Source organism: Metarhizium robertsii, assembly GCF_000187425.2.
Source record: "Metarhizium robertsii ARSEF 23 chromosome Unknown MAA_Scf_2, whole genome shotgun sequence".
Lineage (NCBI taxonomy): Eukaryota > Fungi > Ascomycota > Sordariomycetes > Hypocreales > Clavicipitaceae > Metarhizium > Metarhizium robertsii.
Genome location: NW_011942160.1, coordinates 4,085,986 through 4,101,284, shown reverse-complemented (window position 1 = coordinate 4,101,284; position 15,299 = coordinate 4,085,986). Strand labels below are relative to the sequence as shown.

Genomic DNA, 15,299 nt, shown 5'->3' with positions numbered 1-15,299 from the left:
TCTAAACAGCGAAACTTGGATCAGAAAATGAGGAGAGCAATGCACCGGCAAGCACGCCATCTGGAGGGGTCACCAGAATATAAGTACATCCTCCGCTTTTGACTTAGTTTCTTATCTGCATTAAACTGGCAAATAAAGGTATTGCGTCCTTCGTCCTGTTGCACCACATTGCAGTCTGTATCCAACACTGAATTGTGGTGAGGCAGCTCTGGTGTCGACTGCACTTCATGACTACGCAGATTGAGTTACTTTGTGCCTCTGATCATGGCAAAATGTATAATCGAGAAGAATAACCCGCCCATCATCACCTGTGGGCATGGCAACTTGTCTGGCTAGCTAGGTAGCTTAAACTCGCTCCCTTTTCCATCCCGTAGTACCAATAACACTTCCGACAGACATCCACCACAAACAAACTCCTCAATGAAAAATGTGTACGAACAGAACAATTGGTGATATATGTTGGTCATCATAGATGCTTCCTGTACAGCTTTGCAATGTATGCGAAATATACACGCCTTGTCACAGTGGTTATCAGGTTTGACCACTGCGTCACGGCGCAAAAAGATCTATCAATGGCGGCCCATGGCCGAATATCCCTGATATCTAGCTTATAAGTGTGCACACCTTTGCTTTCTCTTTCTCTTTCTCTTTCTCCCCATGGCCTCTGACGTTCCTTAAGAAACCCAACGGAACCTAGACCGTAAAAACGCCAGCCAAGACCATCGCTGGGGATGATGTACCGTCACAGCGGAAACATTACTCACAATTTCCCGGTACGCACTTAACCATAACATCAGTCTTTGCGTCTCTTTTGTTCCAAATAACCAAGTGCCCATTCGACTATGTAGCCAGCGGTCAGCACAGTCCAAAATCCAAAAACACGGGCAACTCATACGTACGCTGGGCATCAGATTTATCTCTGCAACACAATCGCAATGACTTGTTAACCGATCCGCCTCTATCGGCATCTTGATCATCGTCGCAGTAGTAGCAAAACTCAAACGTGCTCGGCATAGGCGACAAGTGTGGTGTCGCCAGCTTGCCTAGATCCGGTGCGTCCAGCCCTTGTGGGTGGTTTTCCAGGCTCTCATTATCGAATAACATGTATCTATCGCCTAGCAAGACAGGTTCACACTCAATCCACGCACCGGTATGGCAAAGGTCGCTTTCAGGTCTCATCGTTGGCTTCGAGTCGGAAGGAGTACTGCTGCAGCCCAGCTCTGGACATGTCGAACGCCATCTGCCTCGTGTAAATGGTGAAGCGGCATTGTGGTCCTCTGTAGAGCATACGGTGCTCACATTGCTCCAATTGCACTCTGATCCAGATATGTAGGCGACATCATCTCCGTCCCAAGCGCATGACAAGCCTGTATGTGTTGAAGCATGCTCCACCATCGGCTGGCTGCCGCTTCTGAGGTCATCCGAGCGTGGAGACTGCCTCAAATCTACATTTCGACTTTTTGAATTTCGCTTCGATGCTCTTTCGGGGTAATTTTCGTCGTCTTCCTTCCATAGCTGTCTCCTGGTACGCTTCAATGGTGGCCTTGTGCTCCCCTTTTCGGACATATTCTGACACTGAGCCATGGATGCAGGACCAGTGTGTAAAAGACGATATCGGTAATTCAATGCCTAACCTGTTTAAATTGGACTCATGTGCAACACGATAGACGGCCGAAAGTATAGCGAATAAGCTGTTTGGTCGGGAATATAAGTGACAGCGCGGTATAAGGGTCTGAGCAAGGATTATATGGCTTCAGCTCGTCATCGATGGTCCCTGTGGTTGATATCAAGAAATGTCAAGGTCCTGTCCACTTCGGCAAAGGGATTCTTGAAAAAGAGACAAAAGGGAGATGAATGGGGGAAACGAAAAGAAGGACGGTGAGAGGGGGGAAGCGGTCTTTATGGCCCTGCGCGCCAGCCGACGCCCCTCGAATCGGACCAATCACATCCTGCCCTGTCCAACATCATCCCGTCCTAGACCCCTTCCACGTCATGGTTTTACGCACGTGTATTATGTTTTCCCTCATTCCTTTGCCAATTTTGAACCCGTCATCATTTTGTATCAGTTTTGGCCTTGAAATTGTTGAAAAAAGCTTCTGGAAGCCGTTTCGACCTCGGTGGCCTACCTGTACGACATCTCTGGTCAGCTAGCACGACGTCTGGGCATTACACAGCAATGGTGCGATTTAGGGTGTACAAAGTCTGCTGTAGAAGTTATATCAAGGTCTGCCGTGCTCTTGAGACTTGATGCATCATAAATTTGCCGTCTTGGACACTACTGCTGGTGCCCGAACCCGTTTCTCCGTGTCATACTCGTCACGGCCAGGCGGACTCGTATCTAGAGCAGTTTAACGACTTCCCAGGCCTCTTTCTTAGCTTGTGGTTACTTTTGGACGTCTTTTGGGCATTGTGGTTGAGCTGCTAAGGTTGTGTTATGTGCAGATGGTGGAAATGAAGGAGTGAGGCAGGGCCGTCTGATAGACGCTTGCGGGGCATGATCCAATGCTCACAGCTACTATTCTTGATCCCCTTGATGACACAGTCTAAATGCCATACAAGGTGTATTTTTCCGCCACGGGGACTTTTCTTTGAATAAGGGTTGGTGGCAACCGGCTGGCTAGCAGGTCCATTGCAGACGGCAGTGCATCTACAGCGATACACCGGCGGAGGGCACCGACATTTGGTCAGGCCGATATCCGTTCCACAGGTGTCACTTGTGTCCTCGTCGATGCATGTCGCTGTCCACTGCAGGCAACCATATACTTGCAATTCAAGTCTGAAGAAGCGCTGGCTCTGAATCTGTCCGAGGGCGTGTAAGTGCAGAAAATTGCCCGATTGGGCAGTCAGATGTGGCCCGGCCAATGTGATGTGATTAGTCACGTTTGATGTGGCTGGCTGGCAAGAGCGCCGCCGTTCGAGTCGGGCAATTGGCGTATTGCAAGGCAAGCCACAGGTGACAGATTTATGCGTGGCTGTCTGTCATATTGACATGATATTGCATAGTCGTGCTGCTTGCACGTTGCGCGCTACGAAGCCTCGACTGATACATGCAGTTAAAACGCTCTTGTGGCCGGGGAACCCTAGTTCATTCGAGGCGTGCCGTGTGCGACCTGACATTCTCTCTCACACGGCGGTGATTATTGGCATCAGACAAAACGACGCTGGTTGGTCGCGCAACTCCCACTCGCCCCACTTCTTGGCACCGGCTGAGGTCTCACGGTTCACCTTGATCCCTTCAAAACAGGAGCACACGCATCGCACCAAGGCGTCCTGGTGCATTGCGTCCTGTCTACCCAGAGATCCGGCAGTGCGTTTTCAGTAAATCTCCGGCTCTTTCATCAGTCTCTGAGCATCAGACATACACCATGGCGCCGAGAAAACGAGCTGCCTCAGGCATTGAGACCAATGGCGAACCCGTTCCCAAGAGACGCTCAGCTCGTCAAGCAACAGCCTCCGTCTCCAATTCGTCTTCTGACCCGGTCTCTACTCAAAATATCCAAGTGCCCCGGAATTCTGCGACCAAGGCGAGCTCCAAGCAATCCAAGACGGACACCAAGGCCGCGGCCAAAAAGCCCACCAAGCAGTCAACAGGCGGCGCAAAGGCCAGCAAGGCGGCCTCGCCAATCGCAAGTAAGAAGGATGCCGGCGCCAAGAGGAATGAAAGAGCCGCATCGGAAGATGTCGACGTAGATTCTATACCCACAACTAATCCCGAGGCGCCCCGACACGAAGGCGAGTGGTACTGGCTGATGAAGGCGGAGCCGGAGACGCGCTATGAGAACGGCATCGACGTGAGGTTTTCCATCGACGACTTGCGGGCCAAGACGAAACCCGAGGGCTGGGATGGTAAGCTTTCCATTGTCGTCTCAGAAGAAATCATGTGCGCTAACTCCCATCAGGAATCAGAGCATATGCCGGTACGTCTTGCTCGCTTCATCCGCGACACATGAACCCTGCCCTAACTATCGCAGCCCGCAACCACATGCGGAACATGAATGCCGGCGACAAAGCCTTCTTCTACCACTCCAACTGCAAAGAACCCGGCATAGCGGGTACAATGGAGGTGGTCAAGGAATTCTCCGAAGACGGTTGGCCTCTCCTTGACTATTGCCCAGAGCGTGACTGACCAAGAGCGTAGTGAGCGCCCGTCGGCCGGGCACGCCCTACTACGACTCCCAATCGACAAAGGACAAGCCGCGCTGGAGTCTTGTCCACGTCGAGTTTCGCAAAAAGTTCGCCGTGCCGATTTCCCTCAAGGAGCTGCGCGAGATGGGGAAGCCAGGCGGCCCGCTGGAGAATATGCAGATGCTGAAGCAGAGCCGGCTGAGTGTGAGCCGGGTCAGCAGCGAGGAGTGGGCGGCCTTGTGTAAGGTTGCGGACGAGAAGGCGAAGGAGGCGGGATTGGAGCATGAGACGGGCAAGTTGAACAAGTGAAGGCGGTGAGGCGCGTAAGTGGACGCGTACATGCCCGTCGACGGTCTGGATAATTGTATCAGGAGTCAAATAGGAACGACCGCCGTATTCCATGCTTCAGTCGGCTTGCGGCACTGGCGCCCCATGCAATCCACCAAGTCTCCGTGCGTACGTCTAACCTGCACAAGAAGGGGACGGCGACTCATCTTGTTGTTCCCGCGTGGTCCTCCGGCTCCGCCCATTTCTCACGATCCTTGGACGCAACGACCTGCCAGCATGACACGGCATCTCATGGCCCGGTCTCGGCCGGATAGTTATCCATCTTCCCAACCGTGTTTATCGACTTTGTCTGGTCCCGTGCCTCCATCTAAATAGCAACGACCGCTTTCGCTCCACCACACGGTCATCCGAGTGGCCCTGTCGAGGTTCATTCTCGCGCGGACAGAAAAACCAACGGCACAAAGTCCATCATCTCGGAACCACTAGCCGGATTCCACGCCCTTCCGACGACGGCACTTGTCCCCATCGCGGGCCATGGTAGATGCCGAATCTAGTTACGTACTCTAAAATAAAACTCCCCATTCTTTCTGGGACCGTGGATCTCACGCCCAACCATGACGACAGCCGATATCGGTCACGGAAAGAATATAAAGAAATGGCCATGAATACGTCTGAATAAAAAACAAAATTCGATTTCCACCAGATATCGCTTCCCTTTTGTCTATTCTCCGAGATGTCTTCGGTGGAGGCGACACGCATTGCCCCCGATGGACGTCGTCCGCCGTCCCCAATCCCCCTGCGCGAGGGCGATGCCCAAGGCTCATCAACACCCCATAGCGAATGGGACGATGGCGCCATGGCCAATATTGCGACTGCAGAGCCCGTCCCTCCTAATGGGGGGTATGCGTGGGTTTGCACATTTGCCGTGTTTCTCATCAACGCCAACACCTGGGGTATAAACTCGGTTCGTGGCCCTGCTTCCGCTTCCAGCTGAAAACCAACACGTGCTCACCAAAACAAACAGTCGTGGGCGGTCATCATGGCCCAATACTCGACCAACAAGGAGGCCATCCAGGCCTCGCACCTCGAATTCGGCCTCGTAGGCGGCCTCTCCATCTCGCAGGCCCTCCTCGTCTCGCCCCTCGTCACCGTGGTCCGCAGACGCATCGGCGCCCGGTGGACCATTCTCATCGGCACCGCGCTGATATTCGTGTCCCTCCTCACGTCCTCCTTCGCCTCCAAGATCTGGCACCTGGTCCTCGCGCAGGGCTTCTGTTTCGGCTGGGGCATGGGCTTCGCCTACGTCACGGCCTCGGCGCTCCTGCCGCCCTGGTTCTCCTCGCGCCGCAGTCTGGCCGTCGGCGTGGCGACGGCGGGCTCTGGCATCGGCGGCCTGGTGTACAGCATCGTCACGGACCGCGTCCTGCACGCCTGGGACCTGGGCTGGGCGTACCGCGTGCTCGCCGTCTCCGCGCTGTCCGCCAACCTGCTCGCCGCGTTCCTGCTGCGGGACCTCAACGCCGGGCCGCGCGCCGCTGGGCCGGGCGAGATGCGCCCGAGCAGCTTCAGCCCGCGCGACTTTGGGCGCGTCGAGGTCCTCCTCATTGTCGTCTGGGGGGTCGCCACGGAGCTGGGGTACATCATCCTGCTGTACTCGCTGCCCATCTACGCGGCGTCTATCGGCCTCACGCCCGCCCAGGGCTCCGTGGCAAACGCCCTGCTTAACCTGGGCCTCGCCGTCGGCCGCCCGCCCCTGGGCTACTTCAGCGACGTCTTTGGCCGCATCAGCGTGGCCGGGGCGACGACCTTGCTCTGCGCTGTGTTTTGCTTCGCGCTCTGGATCCCGGCGCAGTCGTTTGCGCCTCTTTTGGTCTTTGCGCTTGTTGCCGGCATGCTCTGCGGCACCTTTTGGTGCACAATCACGCCGGTGCTGGCTGAGGTTGTGGGGATTGCAAAGTTTGCCAATACCTTTGGCGTCATTTGCATCGGGCTCGTTCTGCCCACGACCTTTGCGGAGCCCATTGCCATGAAACTGGTGGAGGGGGATTCCAACAGCAACACGGCGTTTATCCACGCGCAGCTGTTTACGGGCTTCATGTTCCTCATTGGGTCGGTGTGCCTGTGGCTATTGCGGTGTTGGAAGATCTTTAGCGATGTTGAGAAGCGAGAGGAGTCGATGACTACCCTGGAGAGACAGCATCGGTATTGGGTCTCCTGGATCACGCCTCAAATGATGTTTAGCACGCAGCGGGTGTAGGTGTGAAGAAACACGGGGACCTATCGCCCGCCATGCTGATGGCGGGCGTTGGATGCTGGAAAAATTATGATACAAAAGTCTAGAACGCACTGTAATTACGGTGCCATTTTGCGCTTGGTGTTGAATTTTTTGGCCAACATGTTTTAGCGATAAGTTGGTACAAGACTGGCAGCGATTTTGTTTACGCGATTACATGGCGACGCAACGAGTGGTAAATTGTCTAGACAAGAGTTTGCATGCTAGCCCCTTTAATGGATGTTTTTACGCATAGAATAGATAATACTTTGTTTCCCATTTAATTTACTTGGAATATATCTTCTATATCATCTCACTCCGCTTCAGCAACCACCTCTTGGCAACACCATTTTGTCCTCTGCGCCCAGGTCCCGCTGGAATTCTCATCACAAACCTCGTGATGTTCGCCAGTGCTTGGGTCAAGTGAAAGTAGGCACCCGAATTTAGCTACTGGTTCCCAGGTATTAAATATACAACGTCAACGCCAGACTAGCGTTGGCTTGTCTTAAAATTTACACCACAGTCACTTTTAGTCAGATGAGCTTGACATCTGCCGCTATTATTTTTGTCACCTAGAAAGTTAGCTCGCGGAAAAAGAAAAGCTAGTCTCGGGAGGCACTCGAAAAGGTAATCTACGAATGTACGCTCAACTCTAACTATATCCCAGATTCCAAGAGGACGATTCCAAGGACCGCACAGTGCTCAAAATAATCAGCCAAGGTGGAGGGGTCGATCTGACAGATCATGTCCTGCACAGTTGTCTCAGCCCCCTCGCTGAGTATGTGGCTTGTCATCAGGCAATCGCAGGGCAAGCGACATCGAACATAGATTCCGTGGGGGGAGTTAATATTCTAAAGTAAAAAGTCTCTCAGGAATGCATAATGTTGAACGTCGGGGCGGAACACGGATGAAAGGAGTGCGTTGGTTCTGTTATCTGGAGATGCCGCCAAAGTAGGCTGGACCGTGTACGTGATGTCGTTCCATGCTCAACATTGCATCCACTCTCGAAGAGGCTTCATGCGGGGTAAACATTCAAGAGCAATACTATTTTATAGATATGTTACCGGGTTGGATACGGTTGCAGCAAGTATAATGAGTAAGTAAGCTACATGACTACTAATTGAACCAGTAGTAGCACCAGATTATCGCCCACCTTCAGTTAAGATTTTAACTCTAACCCTGATTGCGACGCCACAATAAACGTACGATGAGGTAGTTGTACCAGTAGCTAATAGATCCGAAACCCTCAATGCATAAATCGCACTCAAGCACCAAACCCGTCTTTTCAAGGATTGTAGTGCCTGTATCTTTTGAATCAGTCACATCTTCTTGCTGCCTCTGGTATTACAACGGCGAGTGCTCTTTTACCGGCTGTTTCAATAGATTCGAGAAGCGAATAGATCTTCCAAAGCCTCACGTACGACACACTCTGGCCTATATGGTTGCGTTCTGGAACTCAACCTTGCAAACATGCGCATGTCACACAAAGTCAAGTAAACAAGTTATGATTAGCAATCATCACCAATAGCAAGTCTATATTAAAGTAAGAGTAATACAGAACTTATTACCCCAACCTAATCCCCGAATCTTACATGTAAATGAGGGATGACGTCAAGTTTCCGAACGTCCCGCTCCTTGCCACGTCCCGCGTTTAGCTTTCATACCCTACCTCAAGAAGCATGAAACCTAAATCAGAAGTAATTTTAAGGAAAGTAGTATTCAATCAGACGGAGATTAAAGTCAAGCGTACAAGATAGTAAAATATTCCATGTATATCCGATGGGATGCATGCGGAAAGTTGTCAGTGAGAGCAACGAAAAGCGGCGAGGGCGCCTCATCCGATTCGGACAAAAGACATCGAGTATAAATATTCGCCAAATCTCCTACTATTATTGCCCAAGATTCCATACAGCTTACACTACTAGTTCTAGTCTATCACGCTACCTTACAAATCTTGAGATATCTAGTTAAAATAATGCTCGTCGCAAACTTGCTTCTTCTTGCCACTGCCGCTTTAGGCGCCGTCGTTCCATACGACAACACTCAATACGACGGCACCGAGTACGACGGCATTCAATACGACGACGCTCAATTCCCCCAACCGCCAGCAGTAAGACATCTTACCCCTCTCAACGGTCGCATTGGTCTCACATAACGCAGGCCGAGCTCTTTCAATTGTTCAACTGTCATATCCCAATTTTCACGGTTACTAGTCTTCAGAAGTGTTATCCTATAAATGCAGATATGTAAGCCTTGAAAAACCCTTGCAAAGTAAGTAATTTACCTTTTTTTTTTTTGCTAATGATAATACACAACAGCCAAATCAAGTCAATTCGGGTTTCATCGCATCCCCCTAGAAAATGCAGGCTATATCGGTAGGTCCCTTACTTCACGCTCAGTATGTACAAATGTTATTAATATCACATAGGAACCGGTACTGCAAGGATGAACAACCCAAGTCGGTCGGCCCAGGCTGTCACAATATACCACCGCCGCCCAAGTACCACTCTATAATGTGCTCTTAGACACACCATTGATACACATTATCGTGGGGTGCGATTCTCGCCGGAAGCTAAGGCGGTGGCTACACCTTGTGCTGGAAGTGGTGAGTGGCGGATTTCCTACGACGCCTTGGTACAGGTTTTCTCCCCTTTCAAGTGTATATTATTGGGGTTTTCCCTATACCGTAATGTAAATGCAAAGGCCCGTTTCTGTATTAGTGTGTGCATCTCTGGTAGTAATCATATCATGAAAGCTCCTTGAATAGGGGAAAACTCAGGCCTCAACACACATCCTATACATGTGGCCACCTGTCTAATTACGGAACGCAACAAAATCCAGTGCAGCAGGCACCGGCTTTGGGAGGCTAGGTTGGAAGCTTACACTAAGGGCCAGGCGGTCAATTTGGCAACTTGAAGCCAGGCTCAGTTGAGGCCACTGGATTTGACAAGCTTCCTGTGGCCAAACTCGGTGCTCGCGCGCTTGTTGCCATGTCTGTCACCATCTTTCTTTAGCTCTCAGGCCACTATCTTGTATGAAGCCTCGATTCCACGCGGGACTGAAACCTGCTCTTGAAGCTGCTGGCAGAATTGTTGCTGACTCTGATACCGGACTTGGAGCCGCTGTGTATATTCATGGTATCGAGGGCAAACCAGGGAAAGCTTTTAGAGATGCCGGAATGCCTGCTTTCCCGACTACCCGTCAGATAAGATTGATGTGTCGCCAGCAAACCTTGGGGTATAACTAGACAAGGAGTTCTGCAGCAACCCGCCCGATGAAAGCTGCTGAAGCATATGTAGTTATCAATAGATTCGGCCGGATTGAACGAAAAACCAAGGCTTAGCTGTGGCAGCTATAGAATTTGAAGCTTCGAGCAGGCCGGAAGAATCCTGGTGCTCGTGTATACTATACAGTCTTTTAGCCTGCCACTATCAATAAAAGCTCGAAACTAACCACAATGCTGCCACAAGATCCAGCGTAGCTGGCTTCTGTTGGGATACAAGCTGCAACAGCAAGTCCGTAGGACCCAGCGAATCGCTGCCGGATCGAATGTAAAGCTTGGATCAACGCGATCGATAGAAGCTGCTTTTGGATTGCAGGCACGATAAACTGAAGCTGCCGATCGAAGGAGACTGCCGTACGAGACCTATTGAAAAGAGACGGCTTTGGCTGGCTGCGGGATGAAGACATTGTCAGATTTGGTAGGTCCGAATCGCATAGTATATGACGAGTTGATAACAGTTAGCAAAAAAGAATCATTAGATGCTTGGTCTTATCCACCAGCTTCTGCATCAAGAAAGTTTTAGATGAGGAGGCCAAATCCGCCTGATAGCTGCCTGGATGGCCCAAATGATCAATTCGGAGACGTAGCACGAAATTTTGGCATAATATGCTTCTATCACATGCGATAGACGAGCTGTATACTTCGTTTGTTATGCCTATCAATTGTATTACCGCGCTCCTACCGAACGCCCTCGTTGCTTGAGATTCTGTGTGCAACCACAGGCTGGTTTCCTTCTTCTCTAGAACCTTCTAAGATTCGGATGGCCCTCAGAAGTCAAGATCGTCTAACTCTTCGACGGTTAACGAGATCGTCAGAATGCACTGCCAATCTTGTGGGCCACGGGGCACAACCATTCGCCTTGCTTTCCGCGTGTGCGATGTAGGTATTATGCCGGTGGCGAGATAACCACCAATGTGTCGTTACCAGAGTAGCTAGTGCTGGATGGAGAGTTCCCTACGACAAGTCATAAGTGCCGACGTTGATGAAGGGATATAACAAGGTAAATAATGACGTCAAAACCGGTGTTGAGCATGTATCATGGCGAGTGAAGAGCCAGTTTGGCCAACTTTGGCTTGCGCCGTCCAAGAGGAGGACCCTGATTCTGCGAAGATGCAGCATCCCAGAGCGCCTTGGTACGTGGCACGTGGGCATCTCTTCGGGCCGCATGACCCTGATGGCTTTGTACGCCCTTGGTGCTGTATCATTGCATGCATTACGAGGTGTAGACCTCGGACGTTATATCTATGAGGGGTTAAAAGTCCCGAATATTATTCATTCCGAACATCGGTCCGGTATGTGGGCGAGAAGATCCTTGGCGCGGAAAGTGAAACTTCATCTTGACCGGCTGCCAGATATCGACAGCGCATCAACACCGTCGAAGGCCTGCTCATCTGGGGTCCGCAGCTTCGTATCACATCTGGTCCTCCTTCATTGCCATCACGATTGTACACTGCCGGGGCGAGAGGGTCAATGCCCCAGGGGTGACCAAGACTCCGTGTGTCAGCAAAGACTGTACAGGTTTGCAAAGAGCTGGACGAACTTGCGGCTTGCTCGAAATCATTGGATAACTTCCACGTCGATCTGTCGATGCCCTGCAGAAATAAATAGCTAGGGCCCAATCAAAGCTACTCTAGCCCCTCCTTTCGACAGAATTATCACGTCCCACGACATTGGCAACTGCATCACTACCTGCCCTTGCCAGCATAATCGCCTCGACACGCCTGTCTCCTAAGGCGCTGATAGGGTCGTCAAGGTCTCTTTCAATGGATGCGAAAATTCTCGGTACTCCAATTGACGGACGCGGGGACAGCTCAACTGGGCAATATTTTTTGCCTTTTCGCTCCATGGCTGAGTATCAGTGGAACATGACAACGTTTGTAAGGACCATGAGACGTAATTCTAGACTGTACGCCATTAGTCCGCTTTATATGACACGAGATCCTTACCGTTTGTAAGTTTCGTTAGTGCGTAATAGAAATCTCAGTTTTCCCATGAGATCGGAGTTTTAAGTCGAATTGCGTGCTGCAGCGGCCCGGCTTCGGTGTTCTAGCCTTCCTCGGGCCTTTTGACGACGGAGAGAATCTTAGAGACAGTGAGGTTTCAAGTCTCTGCGTCTTATCATGTCGTTGGGCGATGCCCCGAGCTAGTCAAATGACAGCTCCGAGCCAACGAGGAGTAACACGCGACGAAAGAGCCTTTTCGGAATCCATCGATAGCTTGATCTTGGGTACCTCTTGCCACTTCATGATGTTATACCACCGTGCGGGACTGTAATGCCTTTAGGTACGCAATTACGTGCTATTGCAACGTCAACGAAGAGCCTGTCAAAATCACAAACCCTAGAGAGCATTCGATATGTTTCTTTCACGTTCCTTTCTCGGCCGGTTATGGCCACCGGATGATCCAGTTCGCACGGAAGTAACCTTGTTTCTGAGCACTACAAGGACTACAGGCACCGTTTCGTGCCCTTGGTCGCACTACAGCTTGCCTCAAGCAGTTTAGTTGAGAGACAATAGCCGATTAGACGCATTGCAAGCCTAGCCCCACATGCCGTACTTCTTAGATCCATTCGAGATGTCTAGAGGTGATGGCAGAGCAACCTCAAATCATATCCGAAGACGTCGGCCACTCATGTTACCCGAGAGAAATAAGGTATGCAGTGTTTTCTGTTCGAGGCGCCACCGGAGGAATCCGCCGATACTAAAGGCGACGAGTTTGGAAAAGTCTGATAGAGTATGCTGTTACATTTTCTTTTCGCCCGTCACCCGTGGACTATTTTATACTCGACATGCCCCCCGATCTCCGACGACTCACGGATATGGATAAAAACCACTTGCATAGTTCCCGACTTCGATCTTATTAGCATTAAAAAACGATTGTACCTCTTTAACATGGCTTCACTTACAGTCGATGCTGTGCGTACAAGCACTCCATTCTTTCCAAGAACGGTGCGGTCCCTGCTGCCGATGGCCAGGAACTCTATTCAACCTACCCACAAAACAACCATGCCGCCAGGTTTCTCAGCCGCCGTAGCGCAGCTGGAAACATTTGTCCTGCCTGAAAGACTGTCGGGGTCACTTTCTGACAGGGCCATGGCCAAGGCCATGGTGCGAGCCTGGAGACGCCATGGCATTCTGCAAATTGCCATGTCGCCGTCACAGCAACAAATATATGCCCAAGCCAATGCCGCCAGTAGAGACTTTTTCAAGGCAACGCCGCTGCAGAAGCAAGCCTGCGTGAACGAATGTAGTTATGCGGGCTATGTTGCCTCTGGAGAAGAAATTACTGCGGGCATTGCCGACTATTCGGAGATTTTCACCGTAACAAAAGACCTACACCCAGGGGACCCCAGAGTTTTGGAGAAGTGGCCATGCCATGGCCCGTGTCCCTGGTTAGACAAGCGTATGAAGAGCCCCATGCTCAACTACATGGCAGACATGGGGTCCAGTGGCGACAAGGTCCTCCAGCTAATCGAGCTGGGGCTTGATGTGCCGCAGGGATCCTTGACCAAGTACACCGATGACGGGTGGCACCACATGCGAGTTCTCAGGTACGTTAGTAGACATGGTTTGAACTGCATTCGCAACAGGTGTGATGATACTAAAGCTCTCATTTTCTCGGCATCAGGTTCCCTGCGAGACACCGAACCAATGGGAAAGGCAAGGCTGGTCGTGGCATTGGATCTCATACAGACTATGGTTTGCTAGTAATAGCAGCTCAAGACGAGGTCGGGGGTATGGATACGGCTTCTCCGAGTCTGATGAAGAAAGAGGCCCCGCTAACTACCATCTCACCAGGTCTTTTTGTGCGACCTCCCCAGCAAGGCGAATCGTTTGCCAACTGGAAGCAAAGTGTAGCTGGGATGAAGGAAGATGAGGAAGGTTGGTTGTATGTGCCGCCGACTCCGGGCGTATTCACTGCATTCCCTGGTAAGTCATGCTCGTGATTTCGACACGATCTCTCCCCTCGTGGCTCTCGACTAACCGTGGGCATGTATAGGGGACATGATGCAGTACATGACCAACAGCTTTCTCCAGTCCACACCTCACAAGGTCGGTCTGAATGTTCGAGAGCGCTTTGCGTTTGCCTATTTCCACGAGCCGAACTTTCGGGCCATGGTCAAACCACTGCCTGGATTCAATGGTTCCCAGGAGCCAGCTGATGGTATTCACTACGGAACACACTTCACAAATATGGCCCTGCGGAATTACCCGACCCGCATCACCACGACAAAGTTGCTAGAGGAAGGGCGTTACGAAATGCTAAGCAAGGAAAAACTTCGAGACGAAATGGTATGATGGGTTCCAAAGGCAAAGGAGAAAGCGGTTTCCGTCGGGGATCTCACATAGCTTGATGTTGCGCCTTCATACAAACTCTGCGAATGGAGAATCCTGGGTAAGATGTTTTTGGCTGAAGCAACGACGTGGGTGGGGAACGTTTTAAGCCTCGTGTGCATGACCTGTATAAGTCGCATAGACTACTCCGTAAGCGTTCTGCCAATCCGACCCGGTTTACTAAGGGTACGGAGTAGACTGTCTCAGTATTCGAAGATGACAGCCCAGCAATGCTAGTATTAGTTTAGACAGATGACAATGGGCACTATTAAAGAGCTGCGCCACACAAGGCCACGCGGTGGCACTATGTTGCATATCTCAGTGCGAGGTTCGGAGCCCTATGTCCAAACGTTATCTGCTGCCTCGTCGAGATTGGGTCCATGGACTTTCCGATTCAGAGAGCAGGATAGAGGAAACATGGGTCGCTGGCTGGCTACGCTCGTAGCTCAGACACTGTCAATGTAGAAGAGCAATAAGCACCCAGGTACTGCCCGGTTCCCCATCCTCTGGATCAATCACATTGGGCCACCTGATTGAATGCGGAAAACTCCGTACTCCATAGTTGAGTTCTATGCACCTCTGAACCGTTCCGAGTTGTCTGAGGTGGGGTGAATAAACGTGGGCGTTGGATGTTGCAAAAATGGCCACATTGTACAAGCGATGAACGCATTGGCCATTGCTAACAAAAGAAAAAACACATGGCTTCCCATTATGCTTGTTACCAGGCTCAGTATTGCTCAATATGGCATGGCCGACTGTGATGGGTTGATGAAGAGCTGCTGACAGACCCGCTTCAGCCATGGCCATTGACAAAGCGGTAACAGTGACTTCTGCCACCCGCAATGCGTCAATTTCCTCTGTACCAACTGGTATTTCTGCCAGCATTCTGCCAACAGCTGTTCGATGGCGATGGATTGGATAACATTTCCAAAGTGGATGCTTTAGGGATGGAGCAGGCCAACATCAAAAGCGAGGTGGGGGGAAGCATCGAGACAGA

General features: G+C 51.2%; 3 protein-coding genes across 3 annotated transcripts; all 3 read left to right on the top strand.

Moving 5' to 3' along the window:
- Positions 1-3,365: 3,365 nt before the first annotated feature.
- Positions 3,366-4,434, top strand: MAA_05253 (AT DNA binding protein; the record flags this gene model as incomplete). Its single annotated transcript, XM_007823251.1, has 4 exons — positions 3,366-3,846; positions 3,900-3,917; positions 3,972-4,088; positions 4,139-4,434. The coding sequence occupies 4 exons, from the start codon at positions 3,366-3,368 to the stop codon at positions 4,432-4,434; spliced, it is 912 nt and encodes a 303-aa protein (XP_007821442.1).
- A 712-nt stretch (positions 4,435-5,146) lies between these two features.
- Positions 5,147-6,670, top strand: MAA_05254 (Major facilitator superfamily domain protein; the record flags this gene model as incomplete). Its single annotated transcript, XM_007823252.1, has 2 exons — positions 5,147-5,377; positions 5,438-6,670. The coding sequence occupies 2 exons, from the start codon at positions 5,147-5,149 to the stop codon at positions 6,668-6,670; spliced, it is 1,464 nt and encodes a 487-aa protein (XP_007821443.1).
- Positions 6,671-12,973: 6,303 nt separating this feature from the next.
- MAA_05255 (2OG-Fe(II) oxygenase) lies at positions 12,974-14,266 on the top strand (the record flags this gene model as incomplete). The annotated part of the gene is made up of 3 exons (XM_007823253.2): positions 12,974-13,518; positions 13,596-13,897; positions 13,968-14,266. The coding sequence occupies 3 exons, from the start codon at positions 12,974-12,976 to the stop codon at positions 14,264-14,266; spliced, it is 1,146 nt and encodes a 381-aa protein (XP_007821444.2).
- Between the last annotated feature and the right edge of the window lie 1,033 nt (positions 14,267-15,299).